At 43.0% G+C, this 21,866-nt stretch overlaps 1 protein-coding gene across 1 annotated transcript; it reads left to right on the plus strand.

The window, feature by feature from the left end:
• Nucleotides 1–9,108: 9,108 nt before the first annotated feature.
• On the plus strand, nucleotides 9,109–19,871 carry MRPL44 (mitochondrial ribosomal protein L44). The gene is made up of 4 exons (XM_060242224.1): nucleotides 9,109–9,358; nucleotides 12,993–13,461; nucleotides 15,218–15,396; nucleotides 19,230–19,871. The coding sequence occupies exons 1-4, from the start codon at nucleotides 9,195–9,197 to the stop codon at nucleotides 19,399–19,401; spliced, it is 984 nt and encodes a 327-aa protein (XP_060098207.1). The 5' UTR covers nucleotides 9,109–9,194; the 3' UTR covers nucleotides 19,402–19,871.
• Nucleotides 19,872–21,866: the final 1,995 nt, after the last annotated feature.

A 21,866-nucleotide genomic window follows, 5' to 3' on the forward strand; every position in this document is an offset into this window, starting at 1 on the left:
TCTTATTGTTTTCTTGTTTTCTTTTAGCCAAATTGGGATGCAGTAGTGTGCCAAATTTAAAAAGAAAAACCTAGCCCATTAGTATCTCTCTTGTTCAAGCACATGTACATATTGACTAAAAGACATTCTAATATGCCAGCAGATTATCCGAAGGTGTGTTGTAAGAGGTGTATTAAGTTTGCAAATGTTTTTTCTAAAACTAAATTTTTAAGCAAACCTTTCCACAAATGATCTAAAGATTATGAAACAAAGTACCAATGGTAGTATATATAATAAAACAGTCGATCCAAAGCAGTGTTTAATTTCGTATTTTTAGTTAACTGAAGACTGTTCTTGAGATGTTTGAAGAATATTTACTTTTAAAACACTTGTGCTTTATTTTTAATATACAAAAAATTGACTATGAACAAATCAGCTTTGCATCACTTACTCTCCTATAAGTGCAGCTATATTTGCTTGTGGGCTTCTAGTTGACCCAATAGTTTATACAAACCTTATTTTCCTGTGTTAATATGTATTGTATTCAAGTTTCTATTCTTTTGTCAATAGGCTATGAAATATTAAGTGTGTTTATATATTACACATATTAAATGTGTTTACTGTAGGAAAAGCCTGTCCCAAATAGTTTCTTTGAGGAGAAGCAGATAGGCTGAGTGATATGGTGAAATCCTTAAAGAGTTTGCTAAGGCCTAGCAAGAAATGCAGTTGGGACAGGATGTAACAGGGACAGGAAAGAAGGAAGTCACTGTGATAAGCCAGGTTGAGTATGGTGAGAGTTAAAATATTCACAGATCACAGCAATGTATTCTCCAGTATCACGGTGGATTGTGCCATAGATGGCAACAGTCCCATTATCCTCAGATACCTGGATCTGAGGGCTACTTCTAAGGGGCTCTCCATTGTAAAACCAGCTGACAGAGGCTTCTTTATAGGTGCTCCTCACAGGTTCAAACAGCAGAAACAATTAACTGTATAGGGAAGGCAGACCGATTGGGCTTGGTGAGGTGTGTAGGTGGAAGAAATAGAATGTTCTCATTGGCAACCAGGGTGATTATGGGAACAAAAATGAAAGGCAGAATATAAGCTTGTCATGTAACAGTTCAGTTTGGAAAGCAGGTTTAAAGTCCAAGAAACTGAAAAATAATGATCTTTGGAGGATCTCATAATAACTGTAAGATGCAATGGTCATATTGCTGGCTGAAATCAGAGGATGGAGATAAAATCACCCACCAGTGGAGGAAAGGAACATCACCTACCACAATCAGTGGGCTCATGTTGCCATTAAATTAAAAAAAACAATTGATTACAGAAACTCTCATTTCAGTTCAAATAAGCTATTCTCAGGTGAAGCAGCAGTCAAACAATACAACCAAGCTACATTCAGAGGCAGACCCAATCCCAAGAATGCTGAGGAAAACACCTGCAAAGGCAAGTCTCTTTTCACTGACCCTATATAGTTCTTGAAAGTGTCAATAAACATGGAGAGGAATACACTGGTAGATATTGTTTATTTGGATTTCCAGAAGGCAGAGTCTTTCAACAAAGACTCCTGAGCAAACTTCAGTCATGGAATAAGAGGACAAGTCCTCTTGTGGACTGAAAATTGGTTAAAAAACAGGAAGCAGTGGGGGAAAAATGAATGGTCATTGGAGTGGAGGGATGTGAGCAATGGGGTCCCTCAAGTATTTGTATTGGGGCTGGTGCTTTTCAACTTGTTCATAAATGACCTGGAGTTAGTGGTGAGTAGTAAAGTGGCCAAGTTTGCAGATGGCACCAAATTATTTAGGGTGGTTAAGACAAAAACAGATTGTGAAGAGCTTTCAAAGAATCTCTTCAGACGTGGGCAATGGGCACTAAAATGGCAAATGTATTGTAGATTTTTTAGACATGGTTTACTGTCTAAACTCTTATGTTGCAACCTGCCTTGTGCCCAGTTCAGTAGGGAGGGTGGAATAGAATGAATGAATAAATGAGATTTAATGTGAGCAGATACAAAGTGATGCATGTTGGGGCAAATAACACCATATCTACAGTGATGTGATCTGAGCTGGCAGCAGTGACCAAGGAAAGAACCTGGGGTAGCAGTGGATAGCTCAATGTAAATGTTGACCGAGTGTACAGCTGCTGGGAAAAGGGCAAATGTCATGCTGGCCATGATTAGAACAGGAACAGAGAATGCTGCTGCCACTATCATACTACCTTTATACAAATTTATGGTGAGACCATGCTTGGAATGCTGTGTTCAGTTCACTGAAAGATAATAAGACAAAGTGCATGTGATAACAGCATCCTTGCTGAAGCTAAGCAGAAATGGGCCACTGCCTGGACAGGAGACGTCCACTGAATGGGGATTGGACTAGATGACCTTCTAGGTCCCTTCCAATTGTAACACTGATTTCTCTCAATAAATGACATTTTCCTTTAACAATAATGATAGAATTCACAAATCAGTTTGCAAGCTCTCCCTGCAGTCTTCTTGTGTGCTACCAGTGGGAAAAGATTGTGGTGAAAGGCTGACATCTATCTGTAGAAAGAAATAGCTCTGCTTCTCTTCTGTAGTCTTGAGTTCTTTTTATTAAATAAGTTTTTTATTTTTCAAACATATTAAAGGTACAGAAAAGAAAAATGTGCAGAAAAAATAAAATTACATTTTAAAGTGCAACAAGAACTTTTGGTAATATTGCAGTAAAGGCTGTGTAATAGGCACATAATATATATGTATAAAAATTAAGATTTCAACATTTATATAAGCAGGGAGAAGAAACAATATGACATAGAAGATATTAAATATAATAATTTAAATGTAAAGCACATTTTAAACACATGTTTAAAATAGATCAGAGATCCCCAACATGGTGCCCATGGATTCCACAGTGCCCACTAACGCTTATCCTGGGGTCTGCCAAGTGTTTTTCAGAAAGTGGGCATAGTCTAGCGAGGCTTTTGCCCAGCAAGGCTTCTGGTTGGCCATTGGAGATTTGATGGGCTGTGCAGGTTTTTTGAAATGTCAGTTTGGCGGCAGCAGGTGCCACCACAGCACAAGAATCTTCACTGTGTGACTAAAGGTAAGCTGTGGCAGCCATTTGTAACTGGTTCCATCTCTTGCAGCAGCCATTTTGTGGCTGTGCCCACCAAGCTGTTCCAGAATTCCAGAGATGCCCACAGACTTTAAAAAGTAGGGGAAAGGTTGAAATAGACACTTGCTTCTATTGCTGTAATTACATCAATGTACTAGATGATTATTCAGTGCCATGTAATTTTGTTATTTAGAAATGCAATCAGCAGACCTCCTTCCTCAGACTGTAGGGATCAATAATTTTTGTTGGTGCCAACCAAGTTTAGTTTCTGAAATGTCATTTTAAAAATAGCATATGGCAAGAACAAGGCTAACATTTCCTTTGTGCTTTTTCCTGAATATTAAATATTCAACTTAATTGGTTTTTTAAAAAATCTGCGCCTTGTGCTTCCCTTATGTTCTTTCTACTCTCTTTCTCACTGTCTCACTCTTTCTCTCCTTCCTTCTGCCCTTTAGCAAAAGTAGAGAGATGCAGGTAGACAAGAGTAAACAAAATATGGAGTTAAAAGTTAAGAACAAAGCAGAAAGCTGGAACATGTTGGGAAAGATATAGAAATATAGCATCTGGGGCTAGGTTCAAATAGGATTCCTGCAAAAGGTGAGGTTACGTAGCATGAAAACAAAGCAAATCTGAAATTCTTGCTCTATTGCCACCTGATCTGTATGCCACCTGCTGGCTGATCAGGGGAAACAGTGCTGGCATAGGCAGCCATTCCAAAATGCAGAATGTCTGTCAGCAAATCAGTAAAGGCAGGGTGGACTCTGTTCAGAGGAAAAGGGCTTTCAGTTCTGGTTCAGATCGGAAGGTTTTGCCACAAGACCCATGGAGACAAAATCCTGTCATATCCTCTTAACTGAGTGTGTATTGTTGGTTAATGTTCCTAAAGGCAAATTTGCCAGGACAATTCTTTTGTTCTGGGTGCAGCTGGGAACAAAGCCACATAAACACATGAAGCTGCCTTATATTGACCCTTGGTTTATCGAAGCCAGTATTGTCTACTCAGACTGGCAGCTGCTCTCCAAGATCTCAGGCAGAGGTCTTTCACATTACCCACTATATCAGGGGTGTTGAACTCATTTCCTATGCAGGCCAGAACATAAATGAGATCTTGTCAGGCCAGGCCATGTATGTCATACAATATACTACTAATTGTGGGGGTTGGGGGGAGGAAAACCCGGTCAGCCTGTGCCACTCGGACAGGGAGTCTGAGAGGCACTGGGAGAGGAATCTTTTTCCTGCTTTTGTAGTCCAGGCTGATCCCCACAGTAAACTGCAAGGGTGGGGGGAAACCAGATTGGAATTGTGGTGCTGGGAGGGGGGGATGTTTACATGGCCCAACACCATTTCCTGGGTTGAAAATGCTTTAATCTCCAGTGGAGAAGGAAATAGGTTATCACATTATGCCAGCCTGTCTCTCCCTCTACCAAGGTTAAAACAGCTGGGGGCCATTGGGATGACGCAGGAGTTAATCCACCTCCGTTTCCCATTGCTGGGAGTATATTTACTCTCCCCATCCCAGCTTGCCCTTTTATTGGCATGTTAATAAATCCAGAGTTCCAGTCAAAAAAATTGATATTTTCATATGGCCTTTGGCCCCAGTTGGTACCCCATCACCCATTTTCAGCACAGGGCTGCAGTACTCTTCAGTGAATTCACACAAAAGGAATACAGCCTGTATCCTCCCAGAACTAATAATTTATTGAGCTATTACTTGTGAGAGCCAATGTGATATAGCAGTTAAGTGGCGGACTCTAATCTGGAGAACAGGGTTGGATCCTCCTCCACATGAAGCCTGTTGGGTGACTTTGGGCCAGTCACAGTTCTCTTAGAACTCTCACCCCCACCTACCTCACCTATTGTGGGCAGAGGAAAGAAAGGAGACTATAAGCCTCTTTGAGTCTCCTTAGACTCAAAAGGGGAGAATGGTATACCGACCTACTGAAATGAGCAAAACAGAAACTGGTTTTCTCCCTGGATCAGTGATACCTTTTGCTCTCATGCTTGATATTCCTGCTACAGCTAGGTCACCCTTTTCTTTGCTCCAGTTATGGGAGAAAATGCCATTCCAACAGCAAGCTAAGGAAATGGGGGTGATCATTTTGGAAGGAGGATCTTTAGGGCAGAGGTGGACAAGTGTGTTTGGCCCAATGGCCTCCATTTGGGTTCCTGCCCACATTTTTTTATTCCCAAAGTGGGTTATTTTATTCTGCCCTTTTCAACAGAATCCAGATTTGCACCAATAAAATGGGCCAACCAACAAGGGGTCAGTTTAGATTCTCCCCTTTGGGCTTGCAACCACCCCGCATATTTTCACAAAATGTATGGTCGTAGTCATTGCATTCCTGAGGTTAGAGGGTTGCACAGTCTTTCTTTATTTGGATGACTGGCTGCTAACTGCTCCATCAGAGGACCTGTAATGAGTGTAAGCCAAAATGCCCTCAAAACGAGGTTGGGGAATTAGTCAGGTGGGCACCTGGCTCACTAGGGATCGTTTTCCCAATGTATACAAGATTAACCAACCAGAGAGTAATGCTTAAATAATGGGGACTCTAAGTAAAACAATTACAATTTATTCTAGAAAATATAGGCATACATACAAGATAGAATACTCATACAATCATACATACAGTCCTAGGAGATATAGAAGAACACATGGGTAGACAAACAGGGTGATATTTACCTATCGTAGTCTTCAAGAAGGCTCCAATGGCGACTTAAGAGGATGGGGAAAATGGACCCAAAACTGTGGCCAGAATTGGGGATGGATCTAGACAGCGGAACTGGGGTACTGCTAGATGCACACATGAGTGGAGTTGGGTCAGAGGTTAAATAGAGTACCTTAGACCCTCAGGGGCTGGGAGGTAGGGAGGAGAAAGGGGAGGCTCTGCAGTGACCATAAGGCTGGACTTCTACAGTAGCCAATAGAAAGTGCATTGGTGACACCTAATTGGATGCCTGCTCTTGACCAGTGAACTTGCCTAGATCCTGTATACCTGAGAGAACTTTCAGATTGAAACAAACCAGGGGGAGGCTCCAAAGTGACAGTTGGGAAGAATAGAAGTGATTACTGGGTGGGGAACACTTAAGATTAAATGGACTTATCTAAAAAGGTGATAAGAGAGAATCAAATGTTGGCCTAGGTAACACCCGGTTTACAATGGAACTTGGCTTTTGGCTGAAGATGGTCTTCCTCTTCCTTAGTCTTCTTCCTGGCACCAGTCTTTGCCCTGGGTTTCGTTAGACAAAGGCTTGAGTGGTCTGGCAGGATCCATGCCTGGATAAGCTTGATTGCCTTATGCAGAAATTGAAGCAGCTGTTGGGATATGGAATCAGGAAAACAAGATGGATTCTGGTGGTGTTAGCCTTTGGTTCATGGAAACAGGCTGGAAACATGGTGGCATGGCTTCTTCCACTGCAGCGGCCAAGACTGGGCACACAAGGAACAGCTGGAAGTTCTGGCTAACACCCATCCAGAGATGTAGAATGCTGCTGCAAAGCTGAGGCTTATAGTATCCACATACGCCTTAGAAACCATGGGCAAAGCCCATTTCCTAGAACAGATGTGTGCAAGTCAAAACTCCAGGCACCCTGGCAACCATACTGGTGATCATGATGTCCAAGTGTATGAAAAGTAGGGGGCTTTTCCTTACATGAGACCACTTGTCTCTGGCCTTAGCAGTGGTAGCCAGGTTGGGAATTGCAGTTAATTGGGGGAAATTCTGCTGTCCTCCATTTTATCCTCACAACAACATAGTGAGATAAATTAGACTGAGAGTGTGTGACTGGCCCAAGGTCATGAAATGTGCTTCCATGGCACAGTCATGACTTGAATCTGGGTGTCTCAGGTCTTAATCTGACACTGTAACCTCTACACCTTGCTGGCTTCGAGGAGTGCAAACTTAAGGCTGACTCTTCCAGTTTCCAGCACCCCGGTCCTGTCTCCCAAAAGCTCTCCAGTTCTAGAGCTGTTTATATTGTTTATGGGGAGGCATCCATCCTCTAGCCAAAGCTGCAGTCAGGTCAATTGGGGTTTCCAACTAATTTGCCCTGGTGGCACTCATGTAAACCAAGGAGAGCCCTCTCTGCTGCTCCTACTAGACTTATCAGCAGCCTTTGATACAGTGGACTAAGATTCTATCAAAATCTTAGAAGTAACGATGGCACTGCCTTGATGGCCCAGGCTAGCCCGATCTTGTCATATCTTGGAAGCTAAGCAGGGTTGGCATTTGTTGGTATTCAGATGAGAGGCCGCCAAGGAAGTGCAGGATGGCTATGCAGATGTCTATGAATGTCTCTTGACTTGAAAACACCTTAAGTCTGGTGTGACTTTCCACCCTGAAGTATGAAGGGATGTGCTTTGGATTGTTTTCTGTGGCCCCAGAAGGTAGGACCAGAACCAGTGGGTTGAAATGAAATCAGAAGAGTTTCCGGCTCAACATTAGGAAGAACTTCCTGACCATTAGAGCGGTTCCTCAGTGAAACAGGCTTCCTTGGAAGGTGGTGGGCTCTCCTTCCTTGGAGGTTTTTGAATAGAGGTTTGATGGCCATCTGACAGCAATGCTGATCCTGTGAATTTAGGGGGAGTTATTTGTGAATTTCCTGCATTGTGCAGGGGGTTGGATTAGATAACCCTAGAGGTCCCTTCCAACTCTATGATTCTATGGTCCAAATAATTCTTTATAATTATAACATTTATTTTTAAAATATTTATATCTCAACTTATTTCCTTGGGTTTAAGGCAGACAATAGTGCATAAACAAAATGCAATGACACAAAACAGTCTATCTTATTTTTAAAAGCTCCATCCTCTAGGGCCATTTCTCATCCCTGAACTCTTGTCTGGCACAGGCCATGAGTTTCCCCATCTCTTCTCCCAAGTGAGCTGTGGAAACAGCAGGATGCTGTGCTGGGACTGCTCATCCTTCCTTCCCCGTTTGTCTGCCTGTCAAACAGGTAGATGTTCACAGAATGGGGTTCAAACTTCTATCCTTCTCCAACTCAATCTGCAAAGATTCAATGAGGTTGATCATTCTGGTCTCCTACTTAATGTATCACAGTCTTCCATTCAGTTGTTTTGTGTGTGTGCCTTTGTTTGTTATGTTCTGGCGGTGGGTGGTCTCAGGGTGTGCTGGTTGGTTAGCTCTTTCCATGTGTAAGTTACATGCCCTGTCACTCCATTTTCCTGATGTGAAATGGACCTACAGAGCTATTTGCCACTTGTGTTTCATCTGCATACTTGTAAAAGAAATGCTGGGAACTCCATTCCCAGAACTTTCAGCATCACATCTATTTAAGTTTAGGGACAGCATGCTATTGTCAATGGCACACCAGTATGGCAGGGATTTGGCTACAAGGATGTTTTGCTGTTTTGTGCTGAAATAAACTAAATAGCTACCTCCTTGCAAATTGTCCTTTCCCCTCTTCTTTTATTCCTTAAGGGAATAGAGATCAAACCTTTCCTGTGTTCAAATTTTTCATTGCAATCTCCATTGCTTGAACAGAGCATAAATGTTCAAGTCTAAAATGGAGCCATATTACACTGACCAGAGCTAGATTTTACATTAGCAGAAATTATTCTTTAAACAAAACCTGTAACAAAACAAAAACTTGAGCAACTGCTAGTAATTTGCAAAGCAAAACGGGGGTTGTGTTCCTCTTTGATTGCAGACTCTCACGTTTTCTCAAAAATATTTTGGACTCTTGCATAAATGCTTGTCATACGTTAGTAGGTGTTCCCCTGTACGTAAAATTTTACTATGCCTAATCCTCTGTAAAGTGTGGCACTTGAAGTTTGGAGGACAGCATGAGGTGTGAACGTGCCGTTGTAGTTTCGCTTTCTGGCTAGCACCTGTTTTGAAGAAGTTATCAGATCTCACATCCATAAGCGCGCCCTAGACGGCTTGTGATTGTGCCTTAATTTGTTTAAAGACCAAACTACGTAACACGCTCAATACATCTACGGAGAAGGTGATTAGCCCACTCAAACTTGGCAGAGGGTATTTCGCCAGCCGCAGAACAAAGGTGGCCGGAACCAAAGAGAAGTGGCGCCAGTTTCCCGACGGTGAGGCATTGGCGCATGCGCCCTAGCCTCCTTATTGCCTGGCTCATTTCAACGCAATGGCGTCCGCGCTGCTGCAGCCTTTGTTCCTCCAGGCTTCCCGCCGTTTTCTAGCTGCCGCTTCTGGACACGTCGCGCTTCGCTTTCAGCCGCGCCGAGATAACAAGCGCTGGGTCCAAGCTTACTTGCTGCAGCAGCGGGCGCTGGAGGTCCCAACGCGCCGGTGAGGGTCTTGCTGGCTCTTCTTTCGCCCTCCGTCGTAGGCGGGGGTTGTCCTTGCCCGAATGGGTTGCGCTCCAAACGCCTCGCTGGAGCTCGCGGGGTGGCGCCTGAGGCGTCCTTGGGCGGCAACCCAATGAAGTTTCAGGACCAGGGCTTCGCCAACGGGGGAGGGAAGCCGTTGGGTTGTGCACTGCAGGCACTTCCGCTTCTGTAACCTTAAAAGAGACCAGGTTTAGACTTTTAGTCCTGGTTTAGTGCTGTTCCCAAGCTGCCACTCTACACTAAAATCATACAGTCATAGAGTTGGTTTCTCTGATTCTAGTGTACAATGTCAGTTCGAGGACAGAGTGAAACCAGGATTAAAGGTCTAGTGCGAAATTGGTCCAAGGCTTGAAGAAAATCAGCCTGAGGCTGCTATCACACATGCTAAATAATGCCGTTACAGTTCAGTTTCAGTGCCTTTCCCAACAGGATTTTACTGTGTGAACTGGCAAAATCCAGTTTAGATTGATTGCAGACTTGATGCGTTATTTAGCATGTGCAATCACAACCCAAGTTTCTCTTTGGTTTTGCTGATCACCCAGTAGGAACCTGGAGGGGGAGCTGGCTTTTGCAGCAGAACCTCTGAAAAAGGAAATGTCTAAATACACCATGTGGGATAGTGATTAGAGTGTCCGAGTGAGATCTGGAAGACCCCGGTTAACATCCCCAGTCTGTCACAGAAGTTTACTGGATGATGATGGACCAGTCAGATGCTCTCAGCTTAACCTTCCTCACAGGGCAGTGACTGCCACAGGATAAAATAAGAGGAGGAGGAAATGACATAGATTGACCTGAGCTGCTGGGAGGAAGAGAGTCATAAAATGTGCTAAATTAAATAAATTCCTGAGTGATCTAACAAGAGTTAACAGTTTATAATCTGAGGAGAGAGAACGTCTGTATAGGCTGAATGGCATTGTGTCTAGCTGGCACTGCCTAATGTGTATTTTGGTAGAATCTACAAAGATAGTTTCTGAAAAGTGATCAGGAATCTGTATTTGCCAGAGTTCCCAATCAGATGGATGCAAAGCTCTTGTTTTCAAATTATACCAAATGTGTGTGGGGCTGGGGCCAGTAGATGCAATCCCACTCCTTGCTACACATGCTGAGTTTGTGATAGCCCCTGGTCCCATATGTGTTGTAAATGTGGCTGAGATATGAGAAAGATGGAACAAATGTAGTTACTATTCCATAATCTTCCTGGTGTAATTTGTGAAGCTTTTGCAACATACACTTGTGTGTGGGAAACAGCATAAAATCAATGTAAAGAATTGTTGTAACAAACTGAATTTAGCCTGAGATTATTTCCTAAACATAATAGTTCTCTGTATAAATTGTATATTGTTTGGTGTTGCTTGGATAAGTTCCTTAGACTGTCTGTCATGTTGTAACTAGAAGAATGTAAAATATCAAAGAAATGAATCAATGTACTGTATTTCTTGGATGTTATCCCCAATGAGTTTAATAGGGCTTAAATCCTGGTGTCTTTGTTTAGCATTCCTCTGAAGTACTGTAGTTTACAGCACATGCTTTGTATTCTACATTTGGGGTTTCCTAAAAGAGCTAGAAACTGGATGTGGGAAGGGACTACATTTCAAAATCTAGTACAGTATCTTTTTTCTCTGGTACAGACTATCCCAAAGTCTGTTTATGTCTGTTTTGTTTCCTGGAGGATGCTTCTGTCCTTGACCCCTACCAATCTGGCTTCCGCCCGGGCCATGGGACGGAGACGGTGCTGGTCGCCCTGGTGGATGACCTTCAGCGGCATCTGGATCAAGGCGGCTCGGCGGTGCTGATGCTGTTGGACCTATCGGCAGCGTTCGATACGGTCGACCATCGGCTTCTGGCGCGCCGCCTTGCCGACGCTGGGATTCAGGGGCTGGCCTTGCAATGGCTTTCCTCTTTCCTTGATGGTCGGGGACAAAGGGTGGCGATTGGGGAGGAACTGCGGATTGGAAAGACTGCGGGGGGGGGGGGGGGGGACCTGTGAAGCTTTCAGGGGAGGGACCCTGGCTCAGTGGTAGAGCATCTGCTTGGGAAACAGAAGGTCCCGGGTTCAATCCCCGGCATCTCCAAAAAAGGGTCCAGGCAAAGAGGTGTGAAAAACCTCAGCTTGAGACCCTGGAGAGCCATTAATTGGGCTGTGGCTCAGTGGTAGAGCATCTGCTTGGGAAGCAGAAGGTCCCAGGTTCAATCCCCGGCATCTCCAAAAAAGGGTCCAGGCAAATAGGTGTGAAAAGCCTCAGCTTGAGACCCTGGAGAGCCGCTGCCAGTCTGAGAAGACAATACTGACTTTGATGGACCAAGCGTCTGATTCAGTATAAGGCAGCTTCATATCTTCATATCTTCATATCTAACTGTCCCAGAGGCACACGCTTGACTGCGGCGTGCCTCAAGGGGCGGTACTTTCCCCGATGTTATTCAACATCTATATGCGCCCCCTTGCCCAGATTGCCCGAAGGTATGGGCTGGGTTGTCATCAATATGCGGACGACACCCAGCTCTATCTGCTTATGGACGGCCGGCCCGCCTGCGTCCCAGAAAATCTGGACCGGGCGTTACAGGCAGTGGCTAGGTGGCTTAGGCTGAGCGGGCTGAAGCTGAACCCGGCGAAGACAGAGGTCCTTTGCTTGGGTCGCTGCGGCCCGGGAAGGGAAATCCCCCTGCCAGTTTTTGACGGCGCGCCATTGACAGCGTCGGGCAGGGTCAAGAGCCTGGGGGTGCTGTTGGAGCCTTCTCTGACGATGGAGGCTCAGATAGCAGCCACTGCCAAGTCCGCTTTTTTTCACCTTAGGCGGGCGAGACAGTTGGCCCCCTTCCTGGAGCGCGACGACCTAGCAACAGTGATTCATGCTACGGTCACCTCGAGGCTGGACTACTGTAATGCCCTCTACATGGGGCTACCCTTGTGCCGGACCCGGAAACTGCAGTTGGTGCAGAACGCTGCTGCCCGGCTGCTATTAGGGCTCCCAAGATGGGAGCACATTCGGCCGGGGCTCCGGGATCTGCACTGGCTGCCAGTAACATTCCGAGTCCAGTACAAGGTGTTGGTCATTACCTTTAAAGCCCTGTATGGCCTAGGACCTGCCTACCTTAGGGACCGTCTCTCCCCACACGTTCCCCAGAGACTACTACGTTCCGGCTCACAAAATCTGCTGGTAGTCCCTGGGCCAAAGGAGGCCCGCCTAAAATCCACCAGGGATCGGGCCTTCTCAACAGCGGCACCTTACTGGTGGAACCAGCTGCCGGAGGAGGTGCGGGCCCTGCGGGACCTAGGGCAGTTCCGCAGGGCCTGCAAGACAGCCCTCTTCCGGCAGGCCTATAACACCTAACTGATACTTTGGATGGAACATCTTTGGATGGAACAAAATGCTCTTATAGACCGCTGGCTTTATTTTATCTTGTTTTATTAACTATGCTTTTATTGTATCTGTAAATGTTTTAAATGGAACTGTATGAATCATTGTGTTGTGAGCCGCCCTGAGACACTTCGGTGAGAAGGGCGGGATATAAGTCCATCAAATAAATAAATAAATAAAATTTTGTGGAATCATTGATTTTGTTCCTAATTATTTTTTTTATTTTTCTTCATGCAGCTCTGAAAAACCTAATTGGGATTACCATGCAGAAATACAAGCATTTAGTCACCGACTGCATGAGAAGTTTTCCTTGAATCTCCTCAAAACTGCCTTTATTAATCAATGTTACATTAAAAATGAAGAAACCAGACGCAAAATGCTGGGACTAGAAAAGGAAGACATTGCTCTTAATCTCAAGGATAATCAGCAACTTTCTGAGCAGGGCGCCTCTTTTTCGCGCTCTTATCTCACAGAATGCCTTGAAAAGGCCTTTCCAAAAATGCCACCTGCTGGCATTGAGGCTATTATTAACTTTCTCACTGGTGAAGAATTAGTATTTTATATAGCCAAAAACTTGTCATTACATGACTTGACACTTTGTGCAGAATTTCCTGTGCCATCTAATGTGCTTCAACGAACTTTCTTTGCTGTAATAGGAGCATTGCTTCAAAGTAGTGGCCCTCAGAGAACGGAGTTATTTATCAGGGTAAGTTACTGTGCAGTATAATATTGCTATGTATAGCAGAATTAATAGTTCTTTGGCACTTATCCAAGGCTACAATACTCCTTGTCATAACGCACAAGGAATAATGAATTGCATTTTGTTACTTAATTCAGTAGGGTGTAATTGTTTACAACCCTCCTTTTAAATTATATAGCTTTTACTCTATGAAATATTTGTACATAATTAAAGAAGGAAATAAGCATCCTGGATGCAGGACTGTTTATAAGTTATTGCTGGTGAAAAGGATAGGTGCCCCAAGAAAATGCAAAGTTTCAGCTATTGTTATGGAATCTGAATTTGATGACTTTTGCTGTATCACCATCTAACTTCCCTGGTTACTCAGTGTTTGCATTGGTGTCACTCAAATTATTCCACTTTTTACACTTCTAACATGCAAAATTTAGGGTCCAAAGGTTTGGAAGAGACAAGTCTTATGCATGAGAATACAAGCATTTGGAAACTACGTTATTTATAGTCTGTTTTCTCTCGGGGATTCAAGGTCTGTTGTTGTGAAATTCTAACACGCATCCAGCTGTGCCATGAGATGTTAATTGTCATATTTTCTTGTTTGCTGCCTTGGAATAACTTTATTAGGGGCCACCAAAAGCTTTTCACTGAAGCAAGGAATTATGCTGTTTGGCTTATTTTAATGACAAGTCCAATCAAAAATCTGTGGCAGTGTCACTACTATGTTCAGAAATATAATTTATTCTGGGTTGGTTTTTTTTAATCCCCTTACAGTGGGCAATACTACATGAATGGTATAGTGTGGAGACGCTTGTGCTCTTGATAGCATTATCAGTATAGAGGTCTCTAAATGTGTGTCTCCTGGTCTTTGGAATACATGTTTCCACAATTTGTAATGCTTGCTTTTGAAAACAAATGTGAGCATTGAAATTTCTAGTTGTTTTCTGGTTTATACATACAGTATGAGCCCCTTTCCCTTTTTTCTACTTTGCTGCTGCTAAGCAGGTGAGTTGGTTGCATCCAGCCAACAGATAGGTGAGCAATTTTCTCCCAGCCCTTTTAGTGCTTTTCTGACTGCATGCAAGGGGTACCCTAGGAAATACAGTCATCAGTCACCCTGGAAAGAGCATCTGAAGAAGGTCCACCAATGAGGGTTTTGTGTGTGGGGGGTTAAGTTTAGTTTTAGTAATTCTCATAATTTTGGGATCCTTTCGGGGGGGGGGGGGTCCCTAATCACTGGTTTTCAGTAGACATTCCAAAGTACACACCTGTTGGTGAACTGGAATCAGTTTCTTCCTGACAGAGCTTTTCCTTGTTCTTAAACTGGCATAATATAATTCACAGATAAATTTATGTGCGCACACCCACACATACATTAACATGTATAAGGTTTCTTTCTAATTGTATGTTAATGACTATGCCCTGTGGTATGTGGTGGTTGAGAGGTATGTTGATTTATGGTAGGTAACGGTTATGTTTCTTGGAAAAACTATGTAAACTATGATTCTCTAACTTTAAAGCAATGTGGCCTCTGTTAAATGGATTCAGTGAAATACTGTCCCTAAGTGTTAGAAACCCAAAATAACAAGCTTTGGAATTTTAAACAATGAGCAGGATACATTTTATAGTATTTTTGTAACTATAATTGTAAAATATGTAGCATATACCCATAACACTTTGTATTTCTATTTTGCTATTGTATCTTTAATTTCAGTATATATCAGGAATCAAAACTTATGGCCCCTTTTGCTTTTTTCCCCTTTATGTTCAGGACTTCCTCATTCCTCAGCTGATAGGAAAAGACCTTTTTGAACTTTGGAATGTAGTAAATCCTATGGGCTTGCTGATGGAAGAACTGACCAAAAGGAATATGTCTGCTCCAGAGCCAAGACTAACAAGACAGTCGGGAGCTAGCACTGCCTTGCCGTTGTACTTTGTTGGATTGTACTGGTTAGTAGGATTCCAGTTTCCTTTAGATTTATCTGTTAAACATTAACATCCTACATTTCTTCCATTATGGAACTGGCTTATGTAGAATAACACCTTTCAATGCCATCAGCTATCCAGGCTCAGTACTAGGGCCTCCAGTGCTCCAGGCTGGCACCGCCCCACCTGCCCTGCTGTTGCACCCATGGGGAGGGCAGGTGCCATGGCACAGCAGAAGAGGGCTGGGTTGGCTCCTGGTGCCTACACAGTGCAGTCTTGGAGCACCTCCAAGACTGCACTGTGCTGGCAAGGCTCACCCGCAGCCCATTCAGCTTTCTCAGGCAAACCCAAGAAGGCAGAGTAGGGGCTGCTCTCATCTTCAAGGTGAGAGCAGCTGGGCAGGGCAGCTCTCATCCAAGCTTGGCTTCCCTCTCAAGGAAAGCTGGGCTCGTTGAAGAGCACAGCTATGCACCGCCCCAGTGCACTCAGCTTCCCAGGTTTGCAGCCCGGGAAGCCAAGAGCAGCAGGCCGGGGGGAGGGGTGCCCTAGGCGGCCACCTATCTCATCTACTCCTATGTGCCAGCCATGCAGTTACTCACCAGACTCATTATTAGCTGAGTTTCAATAGTGTATATGTGCCTATCAGCTGTGGCCAGCTCCAGGTTTTGTCAATCTTGGGCAAGGGGGTATAACTTTTCAATTTGCTTGTGGTACCCCTTCTTCTTCCTCTAGTCACTCCTCTTCCTTACAGTTGTCCCACTCTTCCTCTTTATTTATTTCTTTAGAAGATTTCTATGCCACCTCTTAAGAGTCCTGCCAAAGGCAGCTTATTTAACTTATCATTATAAAAATGCAGGCTCTCCCATTTGAGCTCTCCTTTTTAGTCTGACCCTTCCTTTACCCACACTTTGAAGATACCCTGCTTTTTCCACCTTGCAGCTTGAACAGGGAGAATATAGGTGACCTTTAGTTGCCAGGTGGGTGGAGAAGACTTGCAGGAGGGAATGTTCTATCCCCCCTTGTGTTCAGTAGAGCACTTGGAGAGTGGTGATGCACTCTGGTAGCTTTGGTAGCCATGGTAGTCAGACTCTCATCTGACTTCTCTGGCTTAAGGAAGCTTGTGCCTTTAGTATTCTTTGATTTGAAATGTAGTTTGCAGATTCAAATGTAATCACAATTTAGACATTTTCTGACGAAGAGAGCTGTGTTTCTTGAAAGTTTATGCTACAATGAAATTGGTTAGTCTTAAAGGTGCTACTGGACTCTTTACTATTTTGTGGCAACAGACTAACACAGCTAACTCCTCTGAATTTAGACAGTGTAATTTAAAACCAGTTCTTTCCATGATAATCTCTTAAACCTGATAAGAGTGTGTGTGCGCGGGGAGGGGGGTGCTTTAATTTACATAGCTTTTCAACTCGTCCCAGTCTAGCCTTGTTCCTTCATTGCCATTTCTTTCCCTTACACCATCTCCACTGCTCATTAGCAGTCCCTGACCTTTTCCTTCTCCTCCTTGACTGCTGGAATTAATCTTCAAATTCAATTGAAGCTTGTTGATGTATATTTTGTTTGTTCCCTGCCAGATGCCTAGTTGGATCTCACTCACACTTTGTTAGATTTTGGTTTGTCCTTTCAGTTCTTTCTTTCCAGTACTAGATTTTTGTGTACTGAACATGACATTCAGATGCCTGTTCCTACTTTTGGCTTCATGGAGCAGACTGCCTTTAAGCTAACAAAGACAACCGATGTTACCTACTGCTGTAGGTGTTATCTAAGAAAGAAAGCACTTCTAGATATGCGTATGTGCGCATACACACAGAGAGAGTCTAATTTTTCTCTAGTTTTTGTATAGAGTGGAAGAGCCTTCAGGTGAGGTAAAAGTAATGGCAACATTGACTGGGCCTATAGAAATAGATCACACAGTAAAAATGATTCTAGAACCTTCAGATATTGTTAACTATAGCTAGTTGTCTTGGATACTTTTATCAGAAAGTCAAGAGAAAAATATTTTAAATAAATAAAACTCTTCCTTTCATAGTGCAGGCAGAAGATTCTATGATTAAATATAAATGTAACACAAGGTAGTACTAGCCTCATGTATTATCCAGGGGGGGAGATTCAGTCCCATGACATTTTGCATCTCTATAACACATGACATTCCCATGACATTCTGCATCTCTACTATACAAATTGGGAGGGGTAGCAAATAGAGTAGAAGGCAGAGTTAGGATACGGGATGATCTTGACAGGTTGGAAAACTGGCCTAAAACCAATAAAATGAATTTTAATGGGGATAAATGTAAAGTTCTGCATTTAGGTAGAAAAAATCCAATGCATAATTATAGGAGGAGGGAGATTTGTCTTGGCAGTAGTATATACTAAAAGGATCTAGGGGTCTTAGTGGAGCATACACTGAACATGAGTCAGCATTATGATGTGGTGACTAAAAAGGCAAATGCAAATTTGGGCTATAGCAACAGAAATATAGTGTCTAGATTATGTGAAGTGATGGTATCATTTTACTGTGCTGTAGTTAGACCTCACCTAGAGTATTGTGTTCAGTTTGGGGCACCACAACTTAAGGATATAGACAAGCTGGAACATGTCTGGAGAAGGACAGCAAAGATGGTGAGGGGCCTGGAGACCAGAGTTTATGAGGCAAAGTTGAAGGAGCTGGGTATGTTTAGCCTGGAGAGGAGATGACTGAGAGGTGATATGATCACCATCTTCAAGTATAGAGGATAGCACAAAGTTGTTTTCTGTGGCCCCAGAAGTTTGGCCCAGAACCAATGGGCTGAAATTAAATCAAAAGACTTCTCAGCTAAACATTAGGAAGAACTTCCTGATAGAGCAGTTCCCCAGTGGAACAGGAGGGGGTGGGTTCTTCTTTGGAGGCTTTTAAACAGAGGCTAGATGGCCATCTGACAGCAGTGCTGAAGAAGAAGAATTGCAGATTTATACCCCGCCCTTTTCTCTGAATCAGAGACTCAGAGCGGCTTACAATCTCCCAATTCTTCTCCCCCTACAACAGACACCCTGTGAGATGGGTGGGGCTGAGAGGGCTATCACAGCAGCTGCCCTTTCAAGGACAACCTCTGTGATAGCTATGGCTAACCCAAGGCCATTCCAGCAGGTGCAAGTGGAGGAGTGGGGAATCAAACCTGGTTCTCCCAGATAAGAGTCCATGCACTTAACCACTAAACCAAACTGGCTCTACACCAAACTTAGGCAGATCATGGGAAGGAGGGCAGGAAGGGTTACATCAGTGCTTAGTTCTCATGGCCCTTTATTACATATCCAGGGAAATGTAAGTCAGGGAAACTGGGCTCAGGCAGCAATTTTTCTCCAGTGGCCAGGGATCATGGAGGGTTTTTTGTCATCTTCTGGGTATGGAGCAGAGACAACTTGTGAGTTTCCTGCATTGTGCAGGGGGGTGGACTAGATGATTCTAAGGATCCTTCCACTCTGTGTTTCTGTGAATTAGCTACTTGTGTAAACCGGCCTTGAAAGATAACGTAAAAACTTTAATTTGACCTTGCCACCTCGCTCAGAGTGTACTTTGCTATGATCTGTTGAAATGTAGTTCTCGAAGGAAGGGAAGGTTTAGAACTCAAACAGACTTTTTGCTGTGGGGAAGCTAAGCTCCAGTGAGCCATTGGAAGTCGCTGTCATTTATATAGTACAGCATACAATCTGAAGTGCCTTGAACAAAAATTGCATTCTATAACTATTTATTATATTGCTGTATTATGCAAAATGAGTGCTAGGTTACCGATACTCTTCATATATTGTGATACCCTTTATATATTGTGAGTAACTGAGCTTTCCCATAAAATTATATCCTCTTTTTTTTCCAGTGATAAAAAGCTTCTGGCAGAAGGCACCGGTGAGACAATATTGGCTGCTGAAGAAGAAGCTTCCCGTGTGGCCCTCCGGAAACTTTATGAGTTTACTGAGAATAGGCGACCCTGGGACTATTCTTCTCCAAAGTGGGAGCGGAGAGCAGAAAAGTTCCTTAGCAGCAATTAGGCAGAAAAGTTTGCTCCTTCTTTGTGTACAGATCATGTTCCAAAATAATGATGATTTTAGAGAAGCTGTATTTGCTTTAGTTTAAAAAACACATTTCCTTTAATAGGAAATAAAACTAGGACAGAGAAAGTCTTTTGTTAAGAAATAAAGAACTTTGGAGAGCGATCATTTTGACAAACACCATCGTGCTTTTTATTAGGATATAAAGCCCTTAATCAGGAAGCTTGACCCTTAGAAATACATGATGAAACAGCTGTTATCCATGAACACTGTAAAAAAGCAAGCAACTGAAAGTATGAAGAATAATCACTCTCAAGTTTTGCACAGTGTGTTGAATGTTAGCTCAATTGAGACTTGAGTTGCAAAATCATATGGTAACAAGATGAAAAGCTATGATGTGAAACTTTGGTCTAATTTAAGGCAATACAATGTTTCATATCCCACTGTGGAATAAAGAATGTATAGCTTTATGTTTCTGTTCTTTGAGGAGCACAAAAACACCTTGGGTTGCATTGGCATTTAATTTACAACTACTGTGGTAAATAGACCTGTATAACTGTTACACTCATCTACTTGGCTGTTTGTGAACCTCTTCCATTTTTGAATGGGAGCAACTAAATCCCACCAAATCCCTTCAGATGTGGGGGTGAGGATGGGAGAATATCTCATTCACTACATCTGCTCTGCTTCTCCTGCCCCTAGTTTTAGGAGCTTGTAGTCCCTAATAAGTGATAAGAGTTAGTGCCAATCTTTCCAACCTGGATCATGCTGGCAGTCAGCCATTCTTTATAGCCCACTTGCCTCTCACATTCCCTCCTGCTGCATTTAACCACAATAGAGGGAAAATGTGTACATGAAGTGTGTGAAAAGAAGAGGGAGGAGTGAGGCATGTACACCAATCTACCAACTAGTCTGCTTCATGCACATTTTGCTGTAGCCATGGTCTTTAAATATGACATTCAGGCACAGTCTCAGTATGTGAACTGCTGGAAAAGTGAAAAGACTGGTGAATGCTTGCTGTTAAATACACAAGGAAGGTGGGAGAAAAGAACATGAGGGGGAAAGGCTGAAGGCAGAAGAAGGAAAGAAATTGAGATTAGGGTACAGAGGTAAGAAAGATTGATTAGTTAATATTGGAACAGAGATTTCTGTGACAGAGGAAGAGGGATAATAGGCTCTGTATATGGAGAAAGAACAAAGGGACTGCAGACCTAGAATGCAGGGTAGCAGAAGAAGGAGGAGTGATAGACAAAATCAAAGAGACTTGCAATGGTACAAAGAGACAGTGTTATGGAACGGAGATAGAAAAGAAAATTGACAGCTGAAAAAATGTGTTGGTTTTGTTTCATTCTGGTGCATTTTAAAAATCACAGTAACCTGCCTCAAGTCCTCTTTAGGAAAAAGCTGGCTAATTAAGTCCACTTTAGGAAAAAACTGGCTAATTTAGGGAATTTTGGTGCAGTCTCTAACTGCATGCATGCAACTAGTATACATGAATGAAAGCCTGCTTCATTCAGTTTGTGGCATGCTGGTTGTGTAGGTCTCATTTTTAGGCCAAGCATGGCAGCTACAGTTCAAGCTGAAGTCACTGCCTGTCTGGTTGAGCTGCTGTCTTACCATAAAGCCATCAGCTCATCTGTTAACAGGTGTTATTGTATCATTGGACCAACTATGTAACTGACCAATTTACCCTGCTGTTTCCTAGGTTCCTATTTAACTAGAAATGGAAACAAGCAGAACATCTTTTAATATATTTATGTGCCCAAAGAATCAATATAATCCATTATTGTAATCCTGAGAGCCAGCACTTCCATTGCTTCTGAAGCACATTATGAAAACTCAAAATGTCTCCTTAATTCATCTGGCACGTTAGCATTAATGGAACTAAGTAAAAGACAATCCTAACAATGTTAACATTTGCATTCTTTGAAGAAAATTAATTTAATGTAAAGCAGTGATTCGTGGTGTTGCTGTGTGCATGGGTTTCAACATTCCATTAAATGAGAAATGGCAGGCTTGCATTTATTTGGACTCTGTCTACATTTATTTATTTAAATAATTACCCAACTTTCCTGGCTATTACTAGATCCACAAGGCTCCTTACAACAAATTTAAAACACCATATAAAATAAATCCCTAAAATAGAGCAGCTTTAAAAAAATAACTTACGTTACTTAAAATATGAACTAGAAATTAGCAGCAGCATTTCATATTCATATTGCAAAAGCCCTCTGAAACAGAATTTTTAAGCAGCACTGGGATACTGGCCACATGGGGCAATGTGAACCTCCCTGGACAGAGGGCTGTGCCATCTTGGTGCTACTAAAGAGAAGGTGTTGTCCTTGTTCACAAAACGTACTTCAGGTGACATGGGAATACGAGAAACCCAGTAACTAAAATGATGCTGATAAGTTTAATATACCGGCCACAAGGGAGTACACATACCTCATTTAACCTAGATTGTG

This window comes from Heteronotia binoei, chromosome 6 (genome assembly GCF_032191835.1).
Source record: "Heteronotia binoei isolate CCM8104 ecotype False Entrance Well chromosome 6, APGP_CSIRO_Hbin_v1, whole genome shotgun sequence".
NCBI classification, from domain to species: Eukaryota; Metazoa; Chordata; class Lepidosauria; order Squamata; family Gekkonidae; genus Heteronotia; species Heteronotia binoei.